Source organism: Aspergillus clavatus, genomic scaffold, assembly GCF_000002715.2.
Source record: "Aspergillus clavatus NRRL 1 1099423829799 genomic scaffold, whole genome shotgun sequence".
Lineage (NCBI taxonomy): Eukaryota > Fungi > Ascomycota > Eurotiomycetes > Eurotiales > Aspergillaceae > Aspergillus > Aspergillus clavatus.
In genome coordinates, this window is record NW_001517100.1 from 783791 (window position 1) to 808195 (window position 24405).

At 37.4% G+C, this 24405-nt stretch overlaps 4 protein-coding genes across 4 annotated transcripts, besides 12 other annotated features; 2 read left to right on the forward strand and 2 right to left on the reverse strand.

Moving 5' to 3' along the window:
- The first annotated feature begins 1932 nt into the window (after positions 1-1932).
- Positions 1933-1974: a microsatellite.
- Positions 1975-3952: 1978 nt separating this feature from the next.
- Positions 3953-3993: a microsatellite.
- A 234-nt stretch (positions 3994-4227) lies between these two features.
- On the reverse strand, positions 4228-4474 carry ACLA_067350 (uncharacterized protein; the record flags this gene model as incomplete). The annotated part of the gene is made up of 2 exons (XM_001272522.1): positions 4228-4354; positions 4449-4474. 2 exons carry the CDS (start codon positions 4472-4474, stop codon positions 4228-4230), a joined length of 153 nt encoding a protein of 50 aa, XP_001272523.1.
- Positions 4475-5021: 547 nt separating this feature from the next.
- Positions 5022-5074: a microsatellite.
- Positions 5075-6131: 1057 nt separating this feature from the next.
- Positions 6132-6223: a microsatellite.
- Positions 6132-6224: a microsatellite.
- Positions 6225-6327: 103 nt separating this feature from the next.
- Positions 6328-6774: a mobile genetic element.
- A 1968-nt stretch (positions 6775-8742) lies between these two features.
- Positions 8743-8847: a microsatellite.
- Positions 8809-8846: a microsatellite.
- A 1155-nt stretch (positions 8848-10002) lies between the features above and the next one.
- Positions 10003-10608: a mobile genetic element.
- Positions 10609-11367: 759 nt separating this feature from the next.
- Positions 11368-12747: a mobile genetic element.
- A 6641-nt stretch (positions 12748-19388) lies between these two features.
- ACLA_067360 (uncharacterized protein) lies at positions 19389-19654 on the forward strand (the record flags this gene model as incomplete). Its single annotated transcript, XM_001272523.1, has 2 exons — positions 19389-19425; positions 19479-19654. 2 exons carry the CDS (start codon positions 19389-19391, stop codon positions 19652-19654), a joined length of 213 nt encoding a protein of 70 aa, XP_001272524.1.
- Positions 19655-20730: 1076 nt separating this feature from the next.
- On the forward strand, positions 20731-21573 carry ACLA_067370 (NAD-dependent epimerase/dehydratase family protein; the record flags this gene model as incomplete). The annotated part of the gene is made up of 1 exon (XM_001272524.1): positions 20731-21573. One exon carries the CDS (start codon positions 20731-20733, stop codon positions 21571-21573), a length of 843 nt encoding a protein of 280 aa, XP_001272525.1.
- A 1409-nt stretch (positions 21574-22982) lies between these two features.
- On the reverse strand, positions 22983-24341 carry ACLA_067380 (NAD(P)/FAD-dependent oxidoreductase; the record flags this gene model as incomplete). The annotated part of the gene is made up of 1 exon (XM_001272525.1): positions 22983-24341. The coding sequence occupies one exon, from the start codon at positions 24339-24341 to the stop codon at positions 22983-22985; it is 1359 nt and encodes a 452-aa protein (XP_001272526.1).
- A 25-nt stretch (positions 24342-24366) lies between these two features.
- Positions 24367-24405: part of a microsatellite that runs on past the window's edge.
- Positions 24367-24405: part of a microsatellite that runs on past the window's edge.

A 24405-nucleotide genomic window follows, 5' to 3' on the forward strand; every position in this document is an offset into this window, starting at 1 on the left:
GGTCGAATTAAGTAGCCTCTCACTAGTCTGATGTGGATTTCATTTTATATATTACATCTGTGAATATTTCTGAGTGTTATTATCAAGCTAAATTCAATGGTAAAGGGGGAAAGTCTTTGAGCATACTTATGCGGCGAAGGTGTTGGAACGCACCAGGATAGGTTGAGCATAATCCGGCCTTGCCCATGCAGATTGTCAGATAGAGCCTTGTACTGTAGTAGCAATTCAGACCAATTATTAATCCCATTGGTGCACATACATGTCCCACTTTGCAGATCTCTGATAACTACATAGTAGGTAGTTGATTTAACTAACCTAACTTAGTTAGAATATCCAGGCCTTAGAATTCAGGCATGAAGGATCTTTCCTAAGCAAGCTCACTAATGCAACCTCCCCCTGGACAGTGTACACAGCTCACATGAGCAGTCCGGACTGCTCATATGAGCCATACCCCGTACATGTGACCGCTAAGACCATTAATAAGCATTTACGGCTCGCGCGACCTATATAATAAATTACTATTCTATCTGAAATTCTAGTACAGTAAATATTTTAAATACTTATTTAAGTACTTAGTAACTACTTCATAATTAATTTATTAATTATAGAGGCAGCTAAGACTTAACCCTATAAATATGGCATCAGTTCGATCAAGCTCTATACCAAATGATAGTCTATTTGACTGGCCAGAAGATACAACACAAAGTAATGAAGTATGGTTAATATAAGTACTTTTTAAGCAGTTGCCAACTGATTACTAACTACTTAGGATTAACATCTACCAATTCCTCTCACTAATGCAAAAACCTCTGCTCTTACAACATTAAAGACTGAGTATATTGATGATCTCCCTGAGTATCCTACTAGCCATATTCTTAGTTATACATATATCATTCCAGTTACACGATATACACAGAATGAAGCAGAGCAAATGATATAGGAGGTATAAAAAGACCAACTTATATAGTACTTTTTAACTACTTATGAACTGCTTATAAACTGCTTAGATTTAATATGCTTGGAAGCAGACCTTTAGCCAGAGAAAACACAGTATCTATTTACCTTTCCTATTATATTCAGTAAAAAAATAGACATAGAAATACTCAGGTATTCTAGCTTGTGAATATCTTAGTCCCTCTCTTCTTTCTTATCATCATACCTCAGTGGATGAGAGTATTTGGAAAAGAATTCAAGAATCTCAGGGATTAATCCAGATTCTTAAGTCTAATGTTCGGAAGCAGAATGCCTATAGGTAAGTAGTTTATAAGTACTTCTTAACTACTTGCTAACTGCTTAATAGCTACTATCACTCTAAACTTAGCTTATTTAAGAGGGGATTAGGTTGTATATTATAGCTCCCATCATGTAAGCTGATATTTAAAAGATATTAACAACCAGTATAGTTCAAGCACTTCCTAAGTATTTACTAAGTACTTACTGACTACTTTAGAATATTTTTGGAAATCATACACCTTATATCGGGTGTGTGAATAAAACAGCTAATACTATAATAAAATATTATTATGGAGTAGTTCAAGGACATACTTCTATTAATTTTAATTTCTTAGAGAAGCTTTTTAATGAGGATATTATACCTTAGTCTAAAGAATGTGGTGTCTTTGAGCCACTGGCATCCTGGCAAAAGTTCTGTGGTAAGTACTTATCAAGTACTTAGTGACTCCTATGAGAGTACTTTCTAACTAGTTTAGATCATGATTATCCACAGGGCTCTGGATGCCTAAAGCATACTCCTTATAATGTTATCTTTAATGCTTTAGTCCCTGTGGATATTTCCTAATGTCCATATATCCTATTTACCTCACATAGTGTTCATTAGCATCCTCCACCCCCACCTACCAAGCCTCCTGAACATATTCTGCAGGCAGTAAGGCAGATTATCCAGGAGATCTAGGACCCCAGCTTAACAACTGGTAAGTAGTTCCTAAGTACTTATATAGTACTTACTAAGTACTTAATAGCTCAATTTCTTCGAAATCCTCAGCTTAAAGCCTTCTGTAAGAAGCATAATGCTTCTACATTAGCAGATATTTATAAGAGTTTCTGTAATAAAGATTGAATTGCTGCAGTTATTCAGAAGCAATGGCTTCTTTCATATCTAAATGGACAGGATATAAATGGTCTGATATTTCTCCAAGGGATTGATCTGTATATGAAGGTAAGTACTTTATAAGTAGCCTTAAAGTGATTTCTAAGTACTTATAGCTCTTAGACATATATCCAGAGGATATTCCATGATTCATAAGGAACTATGGTTCTTTACATATATAAAGAGCAGATTTAACTGCTTGTGACACTATCTTCTTTTAAACTAGATATGTCTTTTAAATATATCCACTTAAAAGAGATAAATAAGGTCCTTTTTGTAACATTTCTGCCTGATTAGTTAAAAAGTAAGTACTTCCTAAGTAGTTAGAGAGCACTTACTAAGTACTCCTCTTAGTTATTACCTTATTTCATGTCTTTACAAGCTTTGATTCTGTCAAAGGATATTATCTACTATTCAAAAGGGTTTTCTCCTTAGTAGAAAGTATTCTGGGATGGTTGATATCCTTTGATCATCTCCATAGTACTGGGATATATAGGATTATAATAGATATGGACTCAAAACAATACACTGGTAAGTAATTAAATACTACTTATGAACTACTTACTAAGTACTTAGGCCTTGGGCAATATCTCTCTGAGGTTAATCCTCTACATTGGGATGTGACATGGCAGTTAGAGCATATTTTACTATTCTGTTATGTCCATTTCCAACGTTTAATCCTAAAGGCTATTAGTATAAGAAGCTAGGGGAGCCCTCTTTGGAGCTGTATAATGAGTCTTCTAGACTGTCTATCTGAAGAGGACTATGATAAACTACTAGAACTTTTAATCAGTTATGAATTACTTGCTAACTGCTTGGGAAATACCTACTAACTGCTTTTAGAATATAAAAGTCTAAATATTCAAAATTGGGCACAACAGAAGAAGAGCTAAGTAATTAAAGCAGGCTTAAATAGAGCATGCTCTCAAATTCAGCCTTATTATTTTAATTTATTATGAAATCATACTAATGCTGTTAAGCAATCACATTAGAAGTTATATGCTTTGGGGAAATATCTCATATTAGTAGAAGCAGTCAAGAAGTAAGTACTTTCTAAACACTTAGGAACTACTTATTAAGTACTAAACTTTAATCTAGTTCAGCAAAGCTTGATCGGGAAGATATCTTATAATATAAGAACTTTTCTGAGTTGAATATTCACCACTCATATTAAACATTAAATATGGAGGCAAATTACCTCCGTTATATGAGTTGAGAAAGTATATTAATATTTGCTAAGTACTTGCTAAGTAGTTTTAAAGTAGTTGCTAACTACTTTCTTAGGGAGCCAGAAACACCGCTGGTCAGACTCCTCAGGTATTACTGAAATATGAAGTACATCAGAATCAAGAAGGGGTAATACCTAGGTTAATTCCTAATAATCTCTATCCCAGATAAGGGGGTCAAGGTAAGTACTTCCTAACTACTTAGGAAGTGTCTGCTAGCTACTTACTAAGTACTTAGCCCTAGCCATTCCCTTCGCCGTGTTGCCTCAATGAATACAATAAATCTAGAGCAGAGACAACAGGAGCTTGAATTAAAGAAGCTTGAAATTAAAATAAAGAAACAGGAGGAAGAAATTCGCTTACAGCAGCTTGAGAATGAAAGATTAGAACTGGATCTTATGGAGCGGCGAATGCGAATTAGAGAGACTTCTTAATATAGATTAAGTAGTTTCTAAGTACTTCTAAAGCAGTTCAAAAGTAATTAGAGTTAAATATTCCTCTATAATAATAATATCATATTTAATTTAGCACTCCTAGTAATTGGGTTAAGTACTTGGCAAGTAGTTGTCAAGTACTTAGGAATATTAAGCTACAGTACACTAGATATAGTGATTGGGTTAAGTACTTGGCAAGTAGTTATCAAGTACTTATCAAGTACTTAAGTATATTAAGTTATAGTGCACCTTAGATATATTAAGATTATATATCTTGGTCATTAATTCAGTACTGATATATCAAACTTATAATATATTCTTTCTGAGTACTTTCTAAGTAGTTATAAGGTATTTTAAAGCTATATTTTATAGTGAATTCACCTCTCTCATGCCTCATGATCATTATTTATTATCCTAATATAAGAACTAGCTAAGTAGTTACTAAGTGCTTTAAAACTAATTACTGCTCAGCCTTAGTCTTAACTGTGTCCTCCACCTCCTCAGTATTCTTAGCTTCTTTAGTCTCTTCAGATCTCTTACTATGTCCTGGCTGATGTTCTTCTTCCTCCTTAGCTTCAATACTAAGACTAGAAAGAGTAGACAGTATACTATCTTCATTACTTTCTTCACCTAATTCCTCCTCTGTCTCCTTTTCAGTCTCCTCCATACCTTTATTATTACATAGAATATGTGGTCTCTGAGCTCATGATGGAGTAGGCATAGAAGTAGAATAGGCAGGAGTGGGTATTAGATCTTCATAATTAAAAAGAAGAAAATAAGTACACTGATTAATGTCCTTGCAGCAGTTCTTATACTTCTTGCAGGGGCTGCAGGGAACTTTCTGCCTAAGGTCTGCTACCTGCTGTCTTATGTGCGTGATGTGGACCTAAGTAGTTAGTAACTACTTAGAAAGTAGTTTATAAGTAGTTAGGAAGTACTTACAGAGCTGTCTTTCTTGCGGGGGAGGGGGGGCTTTAAAGGCTGTTATAGAGTTGTACTTAGCCCTGTAGTAATAGTGATAGGGGTAGCTAAAGTTGCATCTATACTACTGAATAACCTATTATACTATTCTAAGTAGTTCACAAGTAGTTAGTAAGTACTTATAAATTGATTTAGTCATATAGTATACTCATTGCCCGATCAACATCTGCCTGCTTAGCCCGGCCACCAGTATTTCCTTCTTTGAGTTGGGCCTTTATTGATTCATGTAGACACAGGTGAGATTAGAGATTATTTATCAAAGTATATTTTTACTAAGTAGTTATCAAGCAGTTCGTAAGCAGTTATTAAGTAGTTATTAAGTAGTTAATAACTACTTACCTGTCCCTTGGAGCAATCAGGAACGCGGCAAAAAACCTCCCCATAATAGATGATAATCTTTCCCTCATTATTCTGTAAGCAGTTAAAAATTAGTTTCTAAGTACTTAGAAGTAATAATATAAGTTCTTACCATCTTATATTCTAGTAACTGCAATGCACCCTTCACCACCATCTCTAAGTACTACTTATATCTCAGCTATTATTATCCTGTTAGCTGTCTATATCCCAAGTAATAATAAGGTAGTTTTTAAGTGATAAATAATTACCTTTTCAGCAATTTGAGCCATGGTTGTGTTGATAGTGGTATGGTGTAAGGTTCAGAAAGAGGTGGTGTAAGATGAAATTTTTTCTGAGGTTATGTGAGCATCACATGACTTATTCTTGTAATTTACAGATTTACCGCTCGCCGGAGTAAAATTACGAGCTCATCTGACCTGCAACCACCCCTGGACATCCCTTTCTACTTACTGCTTACCTCCCTCATACACACAGCAAGATTTTTTTTTCTGCACATTCTCTTCCCACTTGTTACACTATCTCCTTACTATGAGTATCCAGAAGCAGTTCCCTGGTGTGCACTGGGTCTGGAAAGGAGGCATCTCCTATGTCTATGAGGTCCATCCTCATATTGTGGTGAAGGTCCCAAAATCTGGCGACTTTGAGAGAGAGCAATTTCAGAAAGAAGTCAAGATCTATGAGATCTTGTCTCAGCATCCACCATGCCCTTCTATGGTGCAGTGTTTCTTCTACGCGGATAATAGTATTTTCCTTGAGTATATGCGAGGTGCGATCCTTATTAGTGCTTAATAATTATCTCTACAGAGGTGTGGTGCAAAAGTATCTGGGCCGCTAGTAAAATTAAATGTAATAGTTTTACATAGCTTATACACTAAATTTACTAGGAAGAGCTATTGATTAACTATCTTCTCTAGTTCTTCTAGTTTTATTAATTTCTTACTGCTAGACTTCTACTAATTTAAAGCTATTCACAACCCCTTTTCTCTATTAAAATAGATTTAACAGAGCATTCAGCCCACCTTAGTAGCCTGCCTACCTGCCTGCCTACCTGCCTACCTGCCTGCCTGCCTGCCTGCCTGCCTGCCTGCCTGCCTGCCTGCCTGCCTGCCTGCCTACCTGTAAATCTCTGTGCTGTACACCCTGAAATCTATAGAAAAGGAAGCTAAAGATATATATTACTTATTTAGATACTATATATATCTAAGCCCTTACCTTACTGACTATAGGTATTAATATTAGAATAGTAAGGAGCTCTCTTTAGCTTTCTACTTAGATAATTTATAATTAGATTAAAAAGACTATAGATTATAGCTATAAACTAGAGATTAATCTATATATCTTCCCTAAATATATATAAGATAGGAAGCATATAGACTGCCCTAAGGAGATTACTAAAGCTACTAAGTAGGCTATCCTTAAATTAGTAAGAAAGGATTAAAATAGATATAAAAAATTATCTAAAATACTTATATTTAAAGCTAATATCTCTTATTCTACTATTTTATATATCCTGAAGAAGCATAAGCTTAAGATAGTAAAAATAACTATAAAGCTAGGTCTAACTAATAAGATAAAGTAAAAAAAACTTCTCTTTTATCTTATTTATAAAGATTAGATAATTAAAGATTAGAAAAATATAATATTTATAGATAAAACCTCTATCTCTCTAGGGCAGTAGTATAAAGCTCTATAAGTCTAGTATATAAATAAGAAGAGAGATAATTCTATTATTATATATTAGTAATAGAAGAGAAGTAGTAATTTTATAATATAGGAAGTATTCTCTTATAATAAGAAAGAGTCTCTTTATATCTAGGCTCTAGAGATAGCTTAAGATAAGAGGCTTACTTAGCTAAAGATAGAAGCTTTAAATTAGGAGCTTAAGTCTATATAGAAGGCTAAATAAGAGATAGAAGTTATCTTAATATATCTAAAGCTTCAGAATAGTAAGATGCCTAGCTATCTATCTAAGTAGAAGTAGAATAAGAAGAATAGGCTGCTTATATAAGATTTAAAAGATAGTATTAACTAATATAGATATTATAAGGTAAGTATTTCTTTTTCTATTAATTTTATTAAGAAAAAGATACTAATTAGTTAAATCTTATATCTATCTAGGAAGTCCTTATCCCTAAGCTAATACCTTTTACTAAAGAATGCGCCTCTACATAACTAAATATAATTATTCTTAAAGATTTAGCTCTAGCTTATTATTACTATTTCTAATAGATAGTCTATTAGCTTTATAAGATTAAGAAGATCCTTAACTAGCTAGGGAATTTACTAGATCTAAATACTATAGCTTAAATAATATATAACTTCTTAAGGAGCTCCCTATAATAAGAAGATAGGGAAAGAGACCTAAATAAAGATATAGAATAAGCTCCTATAGGAGTATATTTAATAGTAGATTAAGTATCTAATCTATTATATAGAGCTTATTATTCAGCTGGAAGGAGGGAATAAGTATAAGGAAGGCTATATAAGTAAAGATAATTAAAATTAGAAAGGCTATAGGTAAAAGGAGAAGCTTTCTATAAGATAGGATCTCTTGTCTCCTGAAATTCCCTAAGATATAAGCTTTTATTAGTATAAATAGCTTTAGATTTAATTATTTTATCTATCTAGAGAAATATCTTATCTATAGAGCTTTTCAGTAGAATCTATTAAAGTTAACTCCTATATAAATTACTATGTGTTATGACTTACTATAAGGATCTATGATCCGCGAGAATTAGAAACTAGTGTGAAAGAAGAATGATTATGAATAGATTTAAATATTGGTGTCCTTTTTTTAAAAGATTATCACTAAACTCTGAAGTTTAGTAGTTATAGGCAGGGTTTATATCTTTATAGATTATATAACTATTTATATGACCTCTTATAAGGAGCCTTCTTATCATTAGGTTCCTCTATAAAGATAGCTTTAATATAATATATAATAGACCTTTATAAATCTTATAACTACCCCCCCCCTTAAAAGACCTTAGCCCCTAAGATCTATCTAAGATTCCTTATTTATAATAGGGTGCACTAGTAAAAATCTTTATTTAATAAAAAACCCTTTTTTATAGAGAGAAAATCATAAATAATAGAAAAGATTTACTACCCTCTTCTTTTATAAACTTATATTTATTTATCTTCTTATAAAGGCTTAGTTATAGGTAGACCCCTTTAACTATAATATCTTTATTACTATTAAAATCTTCTTATAGTATATTTTAGATTTATATTACTTATTCTTATAATACTTCTATAAATCCCTTAATAGCCTTATTATATAAAATTTTTATAGAGTAGGATTTAGAGTAGTAATAATTTTTATAGAGTATATAAGCTCTTCTTCCCTCTATCTTCTATATTTTTTCTAGTTTTTATTATAAAAGTTTTAGTAAGGGACCTTCTGTGATTTATAATATTTGAAAAGAGGTAGTTAATATATTATAAGATATTTTATAGAAAAATATCCTTCTATACCTCCTCCCCTATATTTCTACTCTTATCTATCCTCTCTAATCTCTTAGAGGTAAGTAAAGGCTTATAAGTCTATAGTATTCTTACTAATAGTTCTTATAAAAGGAGGAGGAGGTAGCCTTTATACTACTACTACTACCTACTATACCCCTCCCCCCTGTGTCTACTACTACTACTACTACTACTAGGCCTACTACTACTGCCCCTACTGGGCCCACCACTACCCCTGCTACTACTACTACTACTACTACTACTACTACTACTACTATGGCTCCTCTTACCTCCCTTTCCCTTATTCCTATAGGGGCCTTCCTCCCCCTATATAGGGTTATATACAGGCCCTTTTTTATTAATTTAATAAGAGTGTGGCTAGCCTCTATTATAAGGGGAGCCTTTATCTTTAGGCTATTACTATCTTTAGTAGGCACTCTTAGGGCTAACTAGGATACCCCTATACCTACTACTAGTAGTATTACTACCTAGGCTTCTAGCCTAATAATAGAGCTACCCCTAGACACCTAGTTCCTCCCCTACTTATAGAGGAATCTAGTAGTAGTTATAGGGCTTCTATTCTAGATAGGATTATAACCTCTATTAGGCTAGGAGTAAGTATAGGTTACTAGGACCCTACTCTACTCTATTAACTAGTATAGCTTTAGTATACCTAGTTAGCTAGGAGCCTATACCTAGCTCTATAAGACTATTCTTATAACTAGAGCTAGGGTAAGACCTTCTACTAGTTAGAAGTATAGTATCTACTATAATCTAAGTATAAGCTTAGTATTTATAGTATATATTTTTAATAGGCTAGTTAGGAAGTATAATAACTACCTTTATTATAGTTATAAGAACTATTCTTTTAAGTATTCTTAGGTTTAGTAGCTATCTTCCTAGCTTTATAAACTATATTATACTCATGCTTAATATTAGGTATCTTTATAATAGTAGATTTAGGAGTTAGAGATTTTTTATATTTCTTTTATTTATTATTTTATCTTTTTCTTAATAAAGATAAGTTTCCCCTCCTTATAGGGTTCCTTATATAGTCTTTATAGATCTATAGATAGTATAGGTCTTTTATAGATTCCTAAGTATTATCTTCCTTAGTATATCTCTTCTATTAGATATAATACTCTATAGATTACCTATCCTCTTATAAGTCTAAGATTACCTCTAGATAGTATTTATAATCCTCTTCTATAACTTTATAAATAGGGAAGTATTCCTATAAGTTTACCCCTTCTATCTTCTTATATTTATAGAGTATAGAGATATAGAATATATTATATATCTTAAGGCCTAGTAGTAGATTTATATAGTAGGCTAGGTTACCTATATATTCTATAACTTATACTAGACTAGTATTTAACTAATCTAACTTTATAATTAGTCTAATCTATAATATATTCTTAGTAGAGATCTAGACTTAGTCTCCTACTTAAAATACCTTTATAATATATTTCTTATTATAGTATTTCTTTTAGTAGGCTTAGGCCCTTACTAGAGCCTCCTTTATATATTTATAAATATATTCTAGTTTAGTTAGTCTTTTTATAACTAACTCTTCTATAATCTTACTCTTTAGTTAGTTTATAGAATCTATTATTATTATATAAGGGTCAACACTTATAACTATATAGAAAGGTATATTCTTAATAGATGCCTAGTATATATTATTATAGATAAACTCTATAATAAGGAGATAGTTAATCTAGTCTTTCTAACTAAAGTTAATATAGGCTTACAAGTACTATTCTAGCATACTATTTAGGTATTTTATCTAGCTATCTATCTATAGATAATAAGCTGTGGAGAGGCCCTTATAAATTAGGAGATAAAATATAAAATCTACCTAGAAACCTTTTATAAAGATAGAACCCCAGTCTATAATAACCTTTTCTAGGATTTCATAAAGTTAGAAGACTTTATAGATAAGAGTTATTACTAACTTCTCCCTACTAAGGGTGGTCTAGATAGGTATAAAATAGCTTATCTTACTAAATTAGTCTACTACTACTAAGATATTATTAAAAGCTTCTTATAAATTTACTATAAAAGTACTTATAGGGAGATCTATAATTAGATCTATAGTAATTTAGATCTAGATATCTATAGGAGTAGATATAGGCTCTAGTAAGTCCTATTACTTATCCTAAATCTATTATAATCCTTAGCACACCCTATAAGCTGCATAGTATTTATAGATAAAGTTCTTTACTTCTAGCTACTAGAAGCATCTTAGGACTAACTCTCTTATTCTTTATTCTATAAAGTAGCCTATAAAGGGGTTATTATAGAGTTTTATAAGAATACTTAATCTTAAGCTATAATAATTTAGGATATAGAGTAAGCCCTTATAATAGAGGAGCCCTTCATAGCTTATCTAATATAATAATTTATTTTTTATATAATAGGACTATAATAATTCCTTTATAGCTCCTGCCTATATTATATAGACCTTCTTTATAAGTTTATCTTATATAAGTAATCTTAGTAGTAAAGCCTAAATTTCTATAGAGGGGTCCCTTATATAAGGGCCTAGCCCTTAGATATCCTTATAGATACTAGCTCCCTAAGTTAGTCCCTCTTATAAGTTTATTATCTTATAGACTAGCACTATATAAACCTCCTATTCTATATCTTTTAGGGTGTTTACCTTAGTAAGTTTCCTTTTATAAAGTATTAACTACTATCTTAATATATTAGGGTTTCTATCTCCTTAGTCCTAGGTATTAGCCTTTATAACCTCTCTCTTATAGTTAGCCCTTTATAAGGGTCTATTTATAGGGTTCTTCTTTCTAGCATAAAAGACTATCTTAAAATTAAATACTATAAGTATTTATAACTACCTTACCTATTTTTATAATAGTTAGGGTATAGTCCTAAAGTAGTAAAGACTATTATAATTAGTAATAACTTTAATAACTTTTTATAAACTCTCTAGGTAGTAGCACCACTCCCTAAAGAATTCTATTATTATAAGGAGTTCCTAATTATAAATACTATAGTTCTTCTCTATAGGTTACATCTTCTGTAAGAAGAAGGCTACTAGCTACTAATAACCCTCCTTACTTAGCTATAATAGTATCCTATAGATAGCATATCTAGATATATCTATTTCCATCTATAAGTAATACTTCTTATAAAAGTAGGTAAGAATAACCTACTCTATAAATACTTTCTTTAACCTATTAAAGATATTTACTACTTCTAGGGTTAGGAACTCCTTTTTTAGAATCCTTCTTTTACTCCCTAGACTAGGTTTTTACAGAAGATCTAAGAGATATACTAAAAAGTATAAATACCCCTTAATAAATCTTCTATACTAGTTAGTAAACCCTAGGAATGCTAGGATCTCCTTTATAGATTCTAGCTATAGTTATTCTATAATAGTATTAATCTATAAAGGTTCTATCTCTAGACCTTCTAGTATAATTATATAGCTTAAGAAGTTAATTCTCTTTACTATAAAGAGATACTTACTTAGCTTTATAAATAGTTCTACTTATTAGAGTTAGGCTATTATAAAGTAGATATACTTATAGTACTCCTTCTTATCTTATAAGAATACTATAATATTATTAATATAGACTACTATAAAGATATCTAGGTAGTTACAGAATAGCTAGTTTATAAAGCTCTAGAATATTATAGGAGTATTAGTAAGCCTAAAATATATAACTAAATATTTAAATAACCTATACTTTATATAAAAGGCTATTTTCTACTCCTGCCCCTTTATAATCCTAACCCTATAATAAGCTTTATAAAGATCTAGCTATATAAAAATCCTTCCCTCTATAAGCTTCTTAATAGTCTCTAGAATAAGGAGAAGTAGATAGTAATTCTTTAGGGTAATATAATTTAGATTATAATAATTAATATATAGCTAGAGGGTACTATCTTTCTTCTTTATAAAAAAGATTAGTACTCTTATTACTAACTTTAACTCCTAGATCTATTTTTTTATAAATATTATCTAAAGATACTTATAAAGTACTACTAATTCTGCTAGAGAGGAATTATAAAGAGGTCTAAAGGATGGTTACTTCTCTTCCTCTAGATCTATCTCTAGATTTATATCTTTATAGTATAGTAGTAATTCCTAAGCCTTCTTCTCTAAGAAGACTATATAAAAGTCTATAAGTTAGTCTAGTATAGAGTTCTTATCTTCTATTATCTCTTATAGGGTTTCTATAACTTATACTACTATAACTACTATATCTTCTGCTTTTATAAACTCTTCTACTAAGACTAGATAAATTTACAGAGCTAACTCTATACTAAAGATTACTCTATCTTCTTCTTAAAGAATTATAGGATTATACTACTTTAATTATAGCATCCCTAAGATAATATAATTTATATCTAGAGATACTACTATAAGCTCTATAAAGAGCTACTTTATCTTATTATTATCCCTAACTAGAATAATAGCTTCTACTACTCCTTTATTTCTTATTTCTTATAAGATTAATATCTCTATAAAGACCTACTATAGTAGGGTATACTAGTTATTTTCCTTAGTTAGCACTATAGGAATAAGATTAACTAAGCTTTTACTATTAACTAATATTTATAAGGCTAGTCCCTTCCCCTTCTCTTTTATTTAAGCCTAAAGAAATATACTTAGGTAAAAGAATAAGAATCTATAATACTTCCTATCCTATTCTTTAGTAATAATAATAATAATTAGTTATTTAGTCTTTATAGGGCCCTCCTACTTAAGCTTATTTAAATAGTATCTTATAATATACCCTTCCTTATTATAATTAAAGCAGACCTATAAGATACTAAAGATATAAGGCTATAGGCCTTATCTCTTTATAAATAGTATAGTTATAGTAGGCCCTATTATCTCTATCTTCTTAATAATAATATAATCTATAAGGGGCTTCCCTAAGTTCCTAGAGCCTTAATAATCCTTATCTCTATATAAGAGGTCCTAATAAGTATTCTATTTTATATTTAGATATAGCCTTATAAGTAGGGAGACTATCTCTTTCTTAGATTTTAGGAACTCTAAATATTTATAGATCTTCTACTTAAATACTATAGAGAAGAACTTAAAAAAGAGGTATAATTATATTTTTTTTATATTCTTTATATTATCTTTAATTTTAATCTATTACTTATATTATCTCTACTAGTATATATAGTCTATTTCTCTCTTATAAGGTCTTATCTAAAATATTTATAATTATACTTCCTACTTATAATTCTCTAGATTACTTAACTATAATTCTAGGAAAGTATAGAAGCCTTTTTATTCTTAATTATAAAAGTTCTTAGATATCGTACTCTACTAAAGATTAGAGAGAATATAGTCTAGGTAAGCTATTATAATCTTAGTATACTTCTTCTTATCCTAGTTATTAATTTCTATAGTAGACTCTTAGCTTATAATAAAGGCTTAATATATTATATAATTATAGATTAAGTATCTCTTAGACTTAGATAAGGATTAGATCTAGATATTAGTCTTCTTTATAAATAATAAAAATAATTCCTCTTATTCCTAGCTTTATAGATACTTTCTAAGGCCTATACCTAGATTATTATAAAGCTTCTAGATTTCTTATAAAAGCTATAATTTCTATTATAGATACTCTCTTATAGGGGTTACCCCTATTAACTTTAAGTCTACTAAAATAAAGAAGTCTTATAAATCTAGCTTATTCTTAAAGCCTTCCTCTTTATAGGCTATCTCTTTTCCTACTATTTAACTTTATATAGTTATAGAGGAGGGTTTACTAGATAGTTCTAGTCTAACTAATTTCTTTTATAATACTATTTTTCTAATAAACTAGTTTAAAAGTTTAAGTAATAAAATATAAGGATCTATAATCTATAAGAATTAGAAACTAGTGTAAAAGAAGAATAATTATAAATAGATTTAAATATAGGTATCCTTTTTTTAAAAGATTATTACTAAACTCTAAAGTTTAGTAGTTATAGGCAGGGTTTATATCTTTATAGGTTATATAACTATTTATATAACCTCTTATAAGGAGCCTTCTTATCATTAGGTTCCTCTGCAAAGGTAGCTTTAATATAATACATAATAGACCTTCGCAAACCTTACACTTACCTTAATTTTACAGCCAAGCTTACTAGCAGCCTGGATACTTTTGCACCACACCTCTGTACTAACTGCCTCATTAGATATTACCCTCTGTTCTAGGATACAAAATAATCATACTTGGGACCTAAAATCTTCTATAGTTACTAAAGTGGAGAAATTGGAACCTCTACCCCTACAAAAGGAATGGATGAATGACCTTGCTCAAGCTATTGCTTTTCTAGAATTGCTTAATCTTGCTCATGGTGATCTACAACCCGAAAATATTTTGCTTGATTGTAACTGATTAAAACTTTCAGATTTTGATTGTACAGCAGAAATTAGGACAGATTTTGAAGCTTGCATGGCTCCATATGGAAGATTACTCAACAGTGACGAGCAGGACCAAGGACGACGTGGAAGTTCTGCTTTTCTAGGTCCTCAAACTGAATAATTCGCCCTGGGTTCTTTGTACTACCTCATAAACTACGGTTTTAAGGTTTACGGTGATCAATGTCTGACTGAGGATCCTAAAGAGCATGGACGCAAAGTGGTGGAGTTGCTGCAGAACATGGAATTTCCAAAGTTAGATGGTGAACTGTTAATTGACAAGATTATTAGTAAATGTTGGCATAATAATTATGCCATGATTGCGGAATTGGCTGCATACACAGAGATGCTCCTTCTTAGAAGAAATAACTACAGAGAGAGTAAAGCCGAAAAAACGTCCACACCGCAATGGCGTATGGTTATAGGCCGCGTTTTTCGCGGGCTGTGGAAACATTTCAGATCTTGGTGGGATTTCATGCTCTGTCGCACCAGCCAAATAACCCAGCCTGAAGTAGCTAATAGTGGAAAACTGGATGGCTATAGCCATGGCATCGGTGAAAACGACTTAGCAGAGGATATCTCTTCCAAAAAGATATTCTGTCAGAACCTGGAGAAGCGCGGACTTCTTCATATGCTTTTATTAGGAGAGCTAGAGTAACTTGGATTTACTATTGAGTGGTATAGACATTCCACAGGTTGATAAGAAAGCTTAGCTGCAGGTTGCAATCAAACAGAAGTGCAAAGTGTTCTCCAACAATCAACAAGGTGGTAAAGTATATCACCATGAAGATTAGTAAAGTAAAATGTAGATGTGTGAGCCGTGGATGCTGTGGATATTTGGAAGTGGTGAAGCTACGCAGCGGCTATTACACACACATCATGCCACAGACCTGAAGTAGGAGGAACCACTTTGCACCTTTTGCTTTGTTTGTGTTGTTTGCATCTGATATTTTCTGCACATTCCAGTCGAAATGAAACCGCTATCTAGGAACGCAACTATACGCTACGAGCCACGCCATAGTAGACCTGAATTCGGCTATGGCATACATAGACGGAAGTGGAACGCATGGTGGCATGGTTGCAGCGGCGGTGATGCCACTGAGCATAACGCACTATGCCTTAGCACACTCACAACTACATTAGTTGAACTTCTGAGTCTGAATACACTGGATCTGTAAGCGCATCAGGGGAGGACGTAGTCCTCCTGTGTCAAGCCGCCAGGGCATATCCCTGTGAATATGCACTAGAGGATTTGAAACCAGGGTTGGTGGGGAAGGATCACGAAGCATGATCTTCAAGATGAATGAGCTCTACCGTGTCACCAGTGCAGGTGCGGGTTTAAATTTAAATAGGTAAGATTGGCCTGCCAGGCTATCTTGGCATCTTCCTGTCTTAATAAGCCTCTATAAATCTAGTAGATTCTGGGCGGTATACTCCGAACCTGGCACATAACATTAAAGTAGCCCCTGATACTGATGAATTGGCGCCGCTGTATAATTTATCACACTGGCCAGTACCATTACTATAAGTTTAGGGTCTTGTTCGAAAGCTTGGATTTAGATACTACAACGAATGATCACTGGACCGGTGCCTTCCTACTTCCTTGATTTCCAAATAACGCTCTGATTTCTGTATTTACTATCAGCCGGATGCAAACAATGAATATGCACAGAAAGGAAACATCACCTTCAAGTTCTTGCTCTTTTAGTCAGTCGCTCTGATCGTCTGGGTTCAGAGCAGATACTGTCAGGTGATAACTCGCGTTTCACTGATCTTGTATCTGGGGAGCTACATGGTAGGTCCTTTCCAACAGAATGACTAGCTTCTGATGTTTTCTGAGAAACAGTGCAGCTAGTAATCAAAGGTTAGGTGCGTTGTCAAACTCCCCAGCTTGTGAAATAATGTCTCTGCCAGAAACAGGTGAATGAAGCTTACCATGCTCAGAAGAGAAGGTGAGGAAGCATCTCAGGTCTGCCCCATCTGAGTGAATGCTTAGAACAACTCTTCTAAAGAAATCTTCTTAGTCTTCATACTCCGAGTTTGAGGGCAACCAGGTTTTATAAAGATTAATAGAACCTAGTCTGATAAAGTTGTGCTGTAGATTGGTCCCCTTTAGCCTTTCTAAAATAGCTGATTTAATGATCATAATGCTGTCTGGCCACTTTCTAGGTGTAGGCATATTCATACTGTGATCCTCCTGATGCTTCTTAGGGGAGAAGGTAAGGAGGCATTTTTAGCTTATTCTGTTTAAGGGGATGACTATAACACCTCATCTAAAAAGTATATTATCTTACCTGTAAGCTCCTAGGTTGGAAGATAGACCTGGCCTAAACAAGGCTTTTTAGATAGCTACTTTATTAACCATAAATCCTTCTGGCCACGCAGCCCCCTTTTGGAGCTCTGGAATATACTGTAGTATAATTGCATGGTCACTCCACCTTCTGTACTTGCTTCTTGTTGCTGCTTAGTCCTGTTTAAGCTACTCAGCATCATGTTTTCTGAAAACTTAAATTGTTAATAACTAGATTAGATCTACATGGTTGGGTATCTGACTCATGAGGGGACTGTATCTCATCATAAAATGCTTTAGCATGCAGATAATTAGTGTTCTAATAGTGGTCCACATGATCATAGATCACAGCTAGTTCATTGCTGATGGTAGTAGTTATGGAAGGATGCTAAGCTGAGGCTGTTTTGCCTGAGCAATTAATTCTATCCAAGTTTTCTGCTGGTTCACGCGATAATCTGTGTTTTGTTGATCCCACATCATAGGAGTCACATGACCAGTCTTTCCTAAGGGAAGTATTCATTTGGTCTGTTCTTTCTTGTGCAGTAGCATTACAGGTCATTAAGGAAGCCTTAGGCATACTATAAGCCCCCCTGAGCTCCTTAGTCTCAAAAACTTTACCTTTCTCTGTGTGTTGTTTGCTTTCTAAAATCATTAGTATAACAGCTATAAATAGTTATTAGCTAAGCATACTTATATGGCTATTCATAACATTCTTACTTCTTACAGTCTTAAGACCTAAATAATTCTGCAATATATTAAATAAATCCTTAGTTACTTTTAGTGCTTTGTCATTAAAGTGAAAACAGTCTGGGTTTGATTGCTTAAATAACTAAAGGCCTGCCAGATCCTCACTAACTAGCAATCTGGTTGGCGCACAGACAGATAATAAATTAATGGCTGTAGCTTCATCTACTATGTACAGGGATGGCTGAGTTTCTATTAGTTAAAGTCCCCCAGAACTCCAGTGTAGCCATAATCATAGTGTTAGTATTAGATCTAAGTTAATCTAGCTTATCATGGTACCACCCCTCATGAATATAGATCATAATGGGATTAGAAGCTAAGCCTAACAGAGTAAGATCATCTCTAATCACTATAGGATTAGTATATATACCTAACTTAGGGGCAATGATAGAGTTATATAGGACTACTTCAGGCTATTTACATAGCTAAGTGGGCATTAATGCTTCAGCATATTAAATTAGTGAAATTAATCATACTTGTAGAAGATCTCTTACAGAAGGGCTTATATTCATTCTCTGTAAAAAGGGTCATATTAACTAGGACTAGTAAAAGAACTAAACTTAAATAGGTATTAGATAATATAGAAAAAACTGAGCACTTGAGTGGAGTAGAAGAGTAAAGTTAGATTCTTGACTACTTTTCCACTAAGACAGCATGTAAGGATACATGGCTTTATACCTGTCATCAGATTAATTAGACCTGGTTCAACCTACAACGTGGGCACGCTAGGGTTAGTTTCAAGCTCAGAGAGCAGAAGCTCCAGCAGGGCAGCATCCAGATGAGACCTGTCTGCTAATAGATTCTGCGACTGATGCAACATATAGGGTACTACTGCATGAATGACTTGCCTACTCATCCATTTTCATCCAATAGCCATATCGCATAGTGCTATTGCTATTTCTGGGGAACTATATATCTGTATATCACCTGCGTCCAGTTGTCACTACCTGGTCCATAGAGTGCTACTTGCCAGTCGTTGCGTGCTCTAGGGCCAATTACAAAACATGCAGGACGCTCTACATGATGACGTTAGCTCCCTTATCACCGAAAGGCGCTCGTGCCGCAGGAGTAAACCCCTGTTTTCCCATCCGTCTATCTTATCCTCTCCGCCAATCGACCATGAAGTCAACGGGGTTCCGAAGACAAGGCGTACTCGGTGGCAGGGGCTGAGGCGGGCCCAGCGAACGACGGTAGGAAAAACTGCGTAGGTCGACGGGAATCGATGTTTGTACGCAGGCTGACGAGTTCGCCCGGCGAGCTCTTCAGGGTTGGGAGATCATTCCTGAGTTTCGACATACCCCCAGTGAAGCCATACAATCATTGTGAAAGGACGGTCATCGTCTCATCAACTCTCGCGGACTTGGGAACCACTGGCTCGCGCAAAATGGCGGCCGAGACATTCCACTCGTTCGCGCTGACCAGTTCGATCTAGGTTTTTCCGGGTTCGGGAATGATGCAGACGCCATCAGCCAAGCTGCCAACGCCTTCACCCTCGGCCTGCGCCCCCAAGGCAGATTCGACGCCTTGCTCCACACGGGCGATGCTCCAGAAGGAGCGAGGTACGAATACACCTCGACGCGCGCAGGCTCGACGATCAGCCGACCAATTGTGCGAGATGGCGATCCGGGGGCCAAAAACAACCTCGTCTGAGCATGATGACGGGCGAGCAGAGCGGAAACCGGTCACGGCGAGGGGAAAACACCACAGATCTGCGTTCGAGGACTCGAGAGACGGTCACGGAGTGGCCGGGTCGCACCGGCGACCAAAGGGGTGGCGGAGCTCGGTGATCCGGATCAATGGCAAAAATGCCTCGCTAGCCGGGCCTGCGTGGGAAACGGGGAGAAAGAAAGAGCAGGAAGGGTGAAAAAACCGTGAAACGTTGAAGCGGCGATGGGGGGACTTTATAGAAACACGCACCGAGACGGAAGGTCAGCTGGCCACGCGAAACCCGAACAGGCACGCTAAATCGCATGGCGTAATTCATCGGTGCTGCGGGATACGTGATAACCAACTACACCAACCGGCCTTCTTGTTGAAAAGCAGTTCTTTTTAGATTATATTTTTGGCACAACCAGGCCTCATTCGGGCGCACCACATGTACTCCGTCTTGAATTCTTCAGACCATGCTGGCTCCCTCCTTATAGACTGTGGAGATTGGACAAGACTTATACCATCCTGCAATGCACCAGTAGCACCAATTCTCCTACTCCCACCTGATTGTTCACATCCACATTCGCCGATTCGACACCCGAGGATCACGTGATCACCGCCATGCAATGACCGGTCACGATGGCCGAAGGTACTATGTACTGGGTATAGATATATCCTTCAGGACAGACTTCAAGGATACTCACCCTGCAATGCCCATGGAAGTTGCCTGTTCCGGTCTCTGGATGGACTCCACACAGACAGCATCACAGCTTGATTTGACTTGCTCATCGTGCTGGACATCATGCCGACGTCATCCATCCGGCTCTATTCACCTCTACAATAGCAACAAAGACGTCCGCATAGAAAGGTGTCTATAAATTGACCACCTCCGTCGCAGGGGAGTTGACTTTACTATGTACTGTATGTCAAGTCAAACTGCTTGGACACTTCGTCGGACCGTCCTTGTTAATTCGAAGCACTGCTGTTCCTCCACATCAAGGACCCATCTCCGTCCTACAACTATATTACCCAAAGGAAACAAAAGATATTACTCTCGCAAGATCATAGACCAAAACATGAGAGTCGCAATCACTGGCGCGCGCGGCTCAGTTGGCCGATCTGTGGTGAAGCTCTGCATGGATGCTGGCCACTCCACAGTGCAGATCAACCGAACCGATACCGACTACGACGGCACGCCCAACTCGGAAATGTTTACAGCCGATGTGGCCAACGACTACGATACCACGTTCAAAGCTTTCAAGAATTGCGACGCCATCATCCATCTCGCCTCCATCCCCGACCCGGTGGACAAGCCTGATGACATGGTTCACAACAACAACGTCAATTCGGCGTTCAACTGTTTCCGAGCTGCAGCCGAACTTGGCATCAAGCGGTTCTGCTATGCCTCCTCCGTCAACGCAATTGGACTGGCGTATGCCAACCAACCGCTGAAGTTTGATTACTTCCCGGTCGATGAGGATGCGCCGCAGCGGCCAACAGATGCCTACGCGCTGGCGAAGCGGGAGGCCGAGTTGCAAGCTCAATCGTTCGCAACTTGGTTCCCTGGAATGAAGATTGCCTGCCTGCGTATCCACGAGGTGGCTCCACTCAAGCAGGTGCAGAAGGAGCACCAGGAAGATTGGGAGAATGCGGCAGTCAAACAGTTATGGGGCTGGGTGAACCCTCAAGCAACCGCCAGAGCGTGCCTCCTCGCCGTGGAACGCAGCGATAACTTCGAGGGATGTCAGGTCTTCAATATCGTGGCGCCTACAACCACTCAGCAGACTGCTTCAGAAGAACTGGCCAAGAAGCACTACCCTGACACCGAGATCCGAGGGGATATGTCTAAGAATCAGGGCTTCTTCACGGTCGATAAGGCACAGAAGATTCTCGATTGGACGCACGATGAGAAGGAGTGATTTCCGTGCTTGTATAATAAAATCTTCAAAGGCGACCCAAGTAGATCCATGAGAAATCAAGTCTAGCGATGCGTGAATGTCCATGATATGACACTGGCCGATAGTCGAGTCGGGTCGCATCCGGCGGGCTTGTAGAGATCAACATCACGAACGGTCAGGTGTTGTTCGATTGGGAATCCCGGGGTCGGGTCCAGCGTGATGGGGGTTTTCTGAATACCGTGAAACTGATGTCTTACATCGCTATCGCTGACCCGACGGAGGCCGGAGTCGTATGCGATGCAACTTCCACTGCAGAGCGAAAAGAAACTCGTTTCCCACCGGATGACCCATCCCTCTTAATTGCCCCGGCCGCTCCTAGCGCGGACCCGAGGAGGCGCTGATTCCTCCGCAAATGTTCCAAAACCAACAATGCCGTTCTTGTGCTTGTCCCTCTGACATGTGGAGGCACTCTGGTCGCGAGCCACTTGTTCAAAAAGGGATCATGGAGAAAGTATAGCGATTCGAAGCTTTCGTCTTCACATTTGGTGGAATCATTGGCATTGAGGGTAAGTGATTGATTGCACTGCGAGGTTCATCAATTTGCATCACATTGTATATAGATCAGTTAGCAATGTCTATCTTCCATCAAATCTTCTCCTTTCAGATCAATCGCGTTACAATATCGTCCCGAATCAGTAATACACGCGACCAGACACCCAAACGGCGACTCGGCTAAGAGACCAGACACACTGTAATCCGTAACTCAGGAGCCGTGGATGAGTTGGGAGAATCTCGGCCGACTGTTCATGGGACGGAGTGGTGGCCTGGTTCTGCCTGAAAGATCCATCGGCGATGATGGAATTGTCACTCTAAGGAAGAGAGGCGACTAGGGTTCCAAAGGGTCACCCAGGATATATGTGCTCTGTTATGGTGTCCATTTGAGTAGTAAAAAACCTCCCAGATTTGATGTCTAAACTCGGGGAACAGAACACACCCGGCCGAGTTGCAAGACGGTGATGAAGGTTTCGGCCGATACGGCGACTAGAACTTCTGGCAAGCAAGGCATATCAGGCGGTCCTCCTAGAGACAATTGTGTGAGCAATATGGGATTTGGAGCCAAGTTTAGAGTCTGTATCGGAACTCTTGAACGGTAACAGTAGTGATTGAGGAAGAGGAGAAAGATAAGATGAAGACTTGATGCCTGATGGAGACCGGAGGAGTGACCGAGTGAGCTGTGGGGAGGTCATGTGAGTGTTGATGTGGGGTCGGAAATGGAGTAGATAGACGGAGCAGATGGTATTACGACTAGAAGCTCTTCAGAAGACGAATAGGAACAGTAACTTCAATCGGAGAAATCATCATTCTATGGCTCATAGCTAAGTATCGTACACACACACACACAAATAACCAAACCAAAAAACCTAGATTGTCTAGTCAAATCCCGCGAGCCAGCCCTTGGGTCCACCCCAGGTACCCTTCATCATGGAGTTGAAGTATACCCAGGGGAAGAAGTCCTTCTTCAGATGGTAGAATGCCCGACGAGGAGTCGCCTGGTCAATGCCCAGCACGTTACCAAACGTCTCCTTGGGTACGCCACCGTACTTGAACTCGGCCAGGAGGACCTTGCCGTACTCGGTCAGGAGCGGACACGAGGTGTATCCGTCGTATGTCGCCTTGGGCTCCTTACCCTCCATGGTGCCCACCAGGTTCTTCACCAGAACGGGGGCCTGCGCTGTGATCGCAGCCGCTGTCTTGGACGTGGGCAGGCTGGAAGCATCACCGGCCGCCCACACGTTGGGGTATTTCTTGTGGCGCAAGATGCTGTCCTCGACATCCACGAAACCGGCCTCGTTGGCAATAGGGCTGTTCTTGATGAATGCGTGGGGTCCCATCTTGGGCACGACGTGCAGCAAATCAAACTTCTTCTCCACCTGCTCCTGGTTGTCTAGACGCTTGAAGATAGCTGTTTGGCCGTTGATCTCGACCAGATCGTGCTGGAACAGTCCCTCCACACCTCTCTCTTTGCGGAACTCCTCCAGTTTGGCGTTGTACTTGGGCACGCCGAACATGCCGGGCAACGCGGTGGCGAAGCTAATCTGAATCGGGCCGCTCGACGAGTTGCTGGGGTTGTAAAGACCGGCGCGCTTCCAATGATCAAGAGCGAGCCACATGACTTTTTGGGGGGCGCCTGCGCACTTGACCACACCAGCCGGCTGGGTGAAAAGAGCCACACCTTTCTGAAGCTTCTCGACGGTGGGATAAAGCTTGTCACACCAATCGTAGCCATAAATGGATGAGACGAGCGAGTTGCGGTCTGCGAGGGCCTCTGGCAAGCCCTTGATGCTGTTGAAGTCGACCTTGATACCGGGGACCACCACCAGTTGCTCGTAGTTGACCTTGTCGCCATTGCCGAGAGTCACGGTATTGTTTTCCGGTGAGAATCCACTCACACTGTCGTTGTAGAACTTGAGCTTGGGGTCGATCAGACTATGTATGGGTCGTCGCAAATCATCCTTGTTCTTGAGACCTCCACCGACCAGAGTCCATCCGGGCTGGTAGTGATGCCAAATGGCCGGATCCACCACGGCGATATCATCCTTGGAGAAATTGCCGGTGCGCAAGAGCTGATGACTGACAGTGAGACCCGCGGCGCCACCCCCAACAACCACGACCTTGTGGTTGCGCGCTGTGCCCACTGCGGATGCTGTCGCGAAGCTCCGAGATACTGGGGCTGCAAGTGACCGACCGGCCGCGGCCGAAGCGGCCGACGATACGCGACTGCAAAGCATGAGGGGAATGTGTGTGTATGTGTGTGAGAGAGGAGAGAGAGAGGAGAGAGAGAGGAGAGAGAGC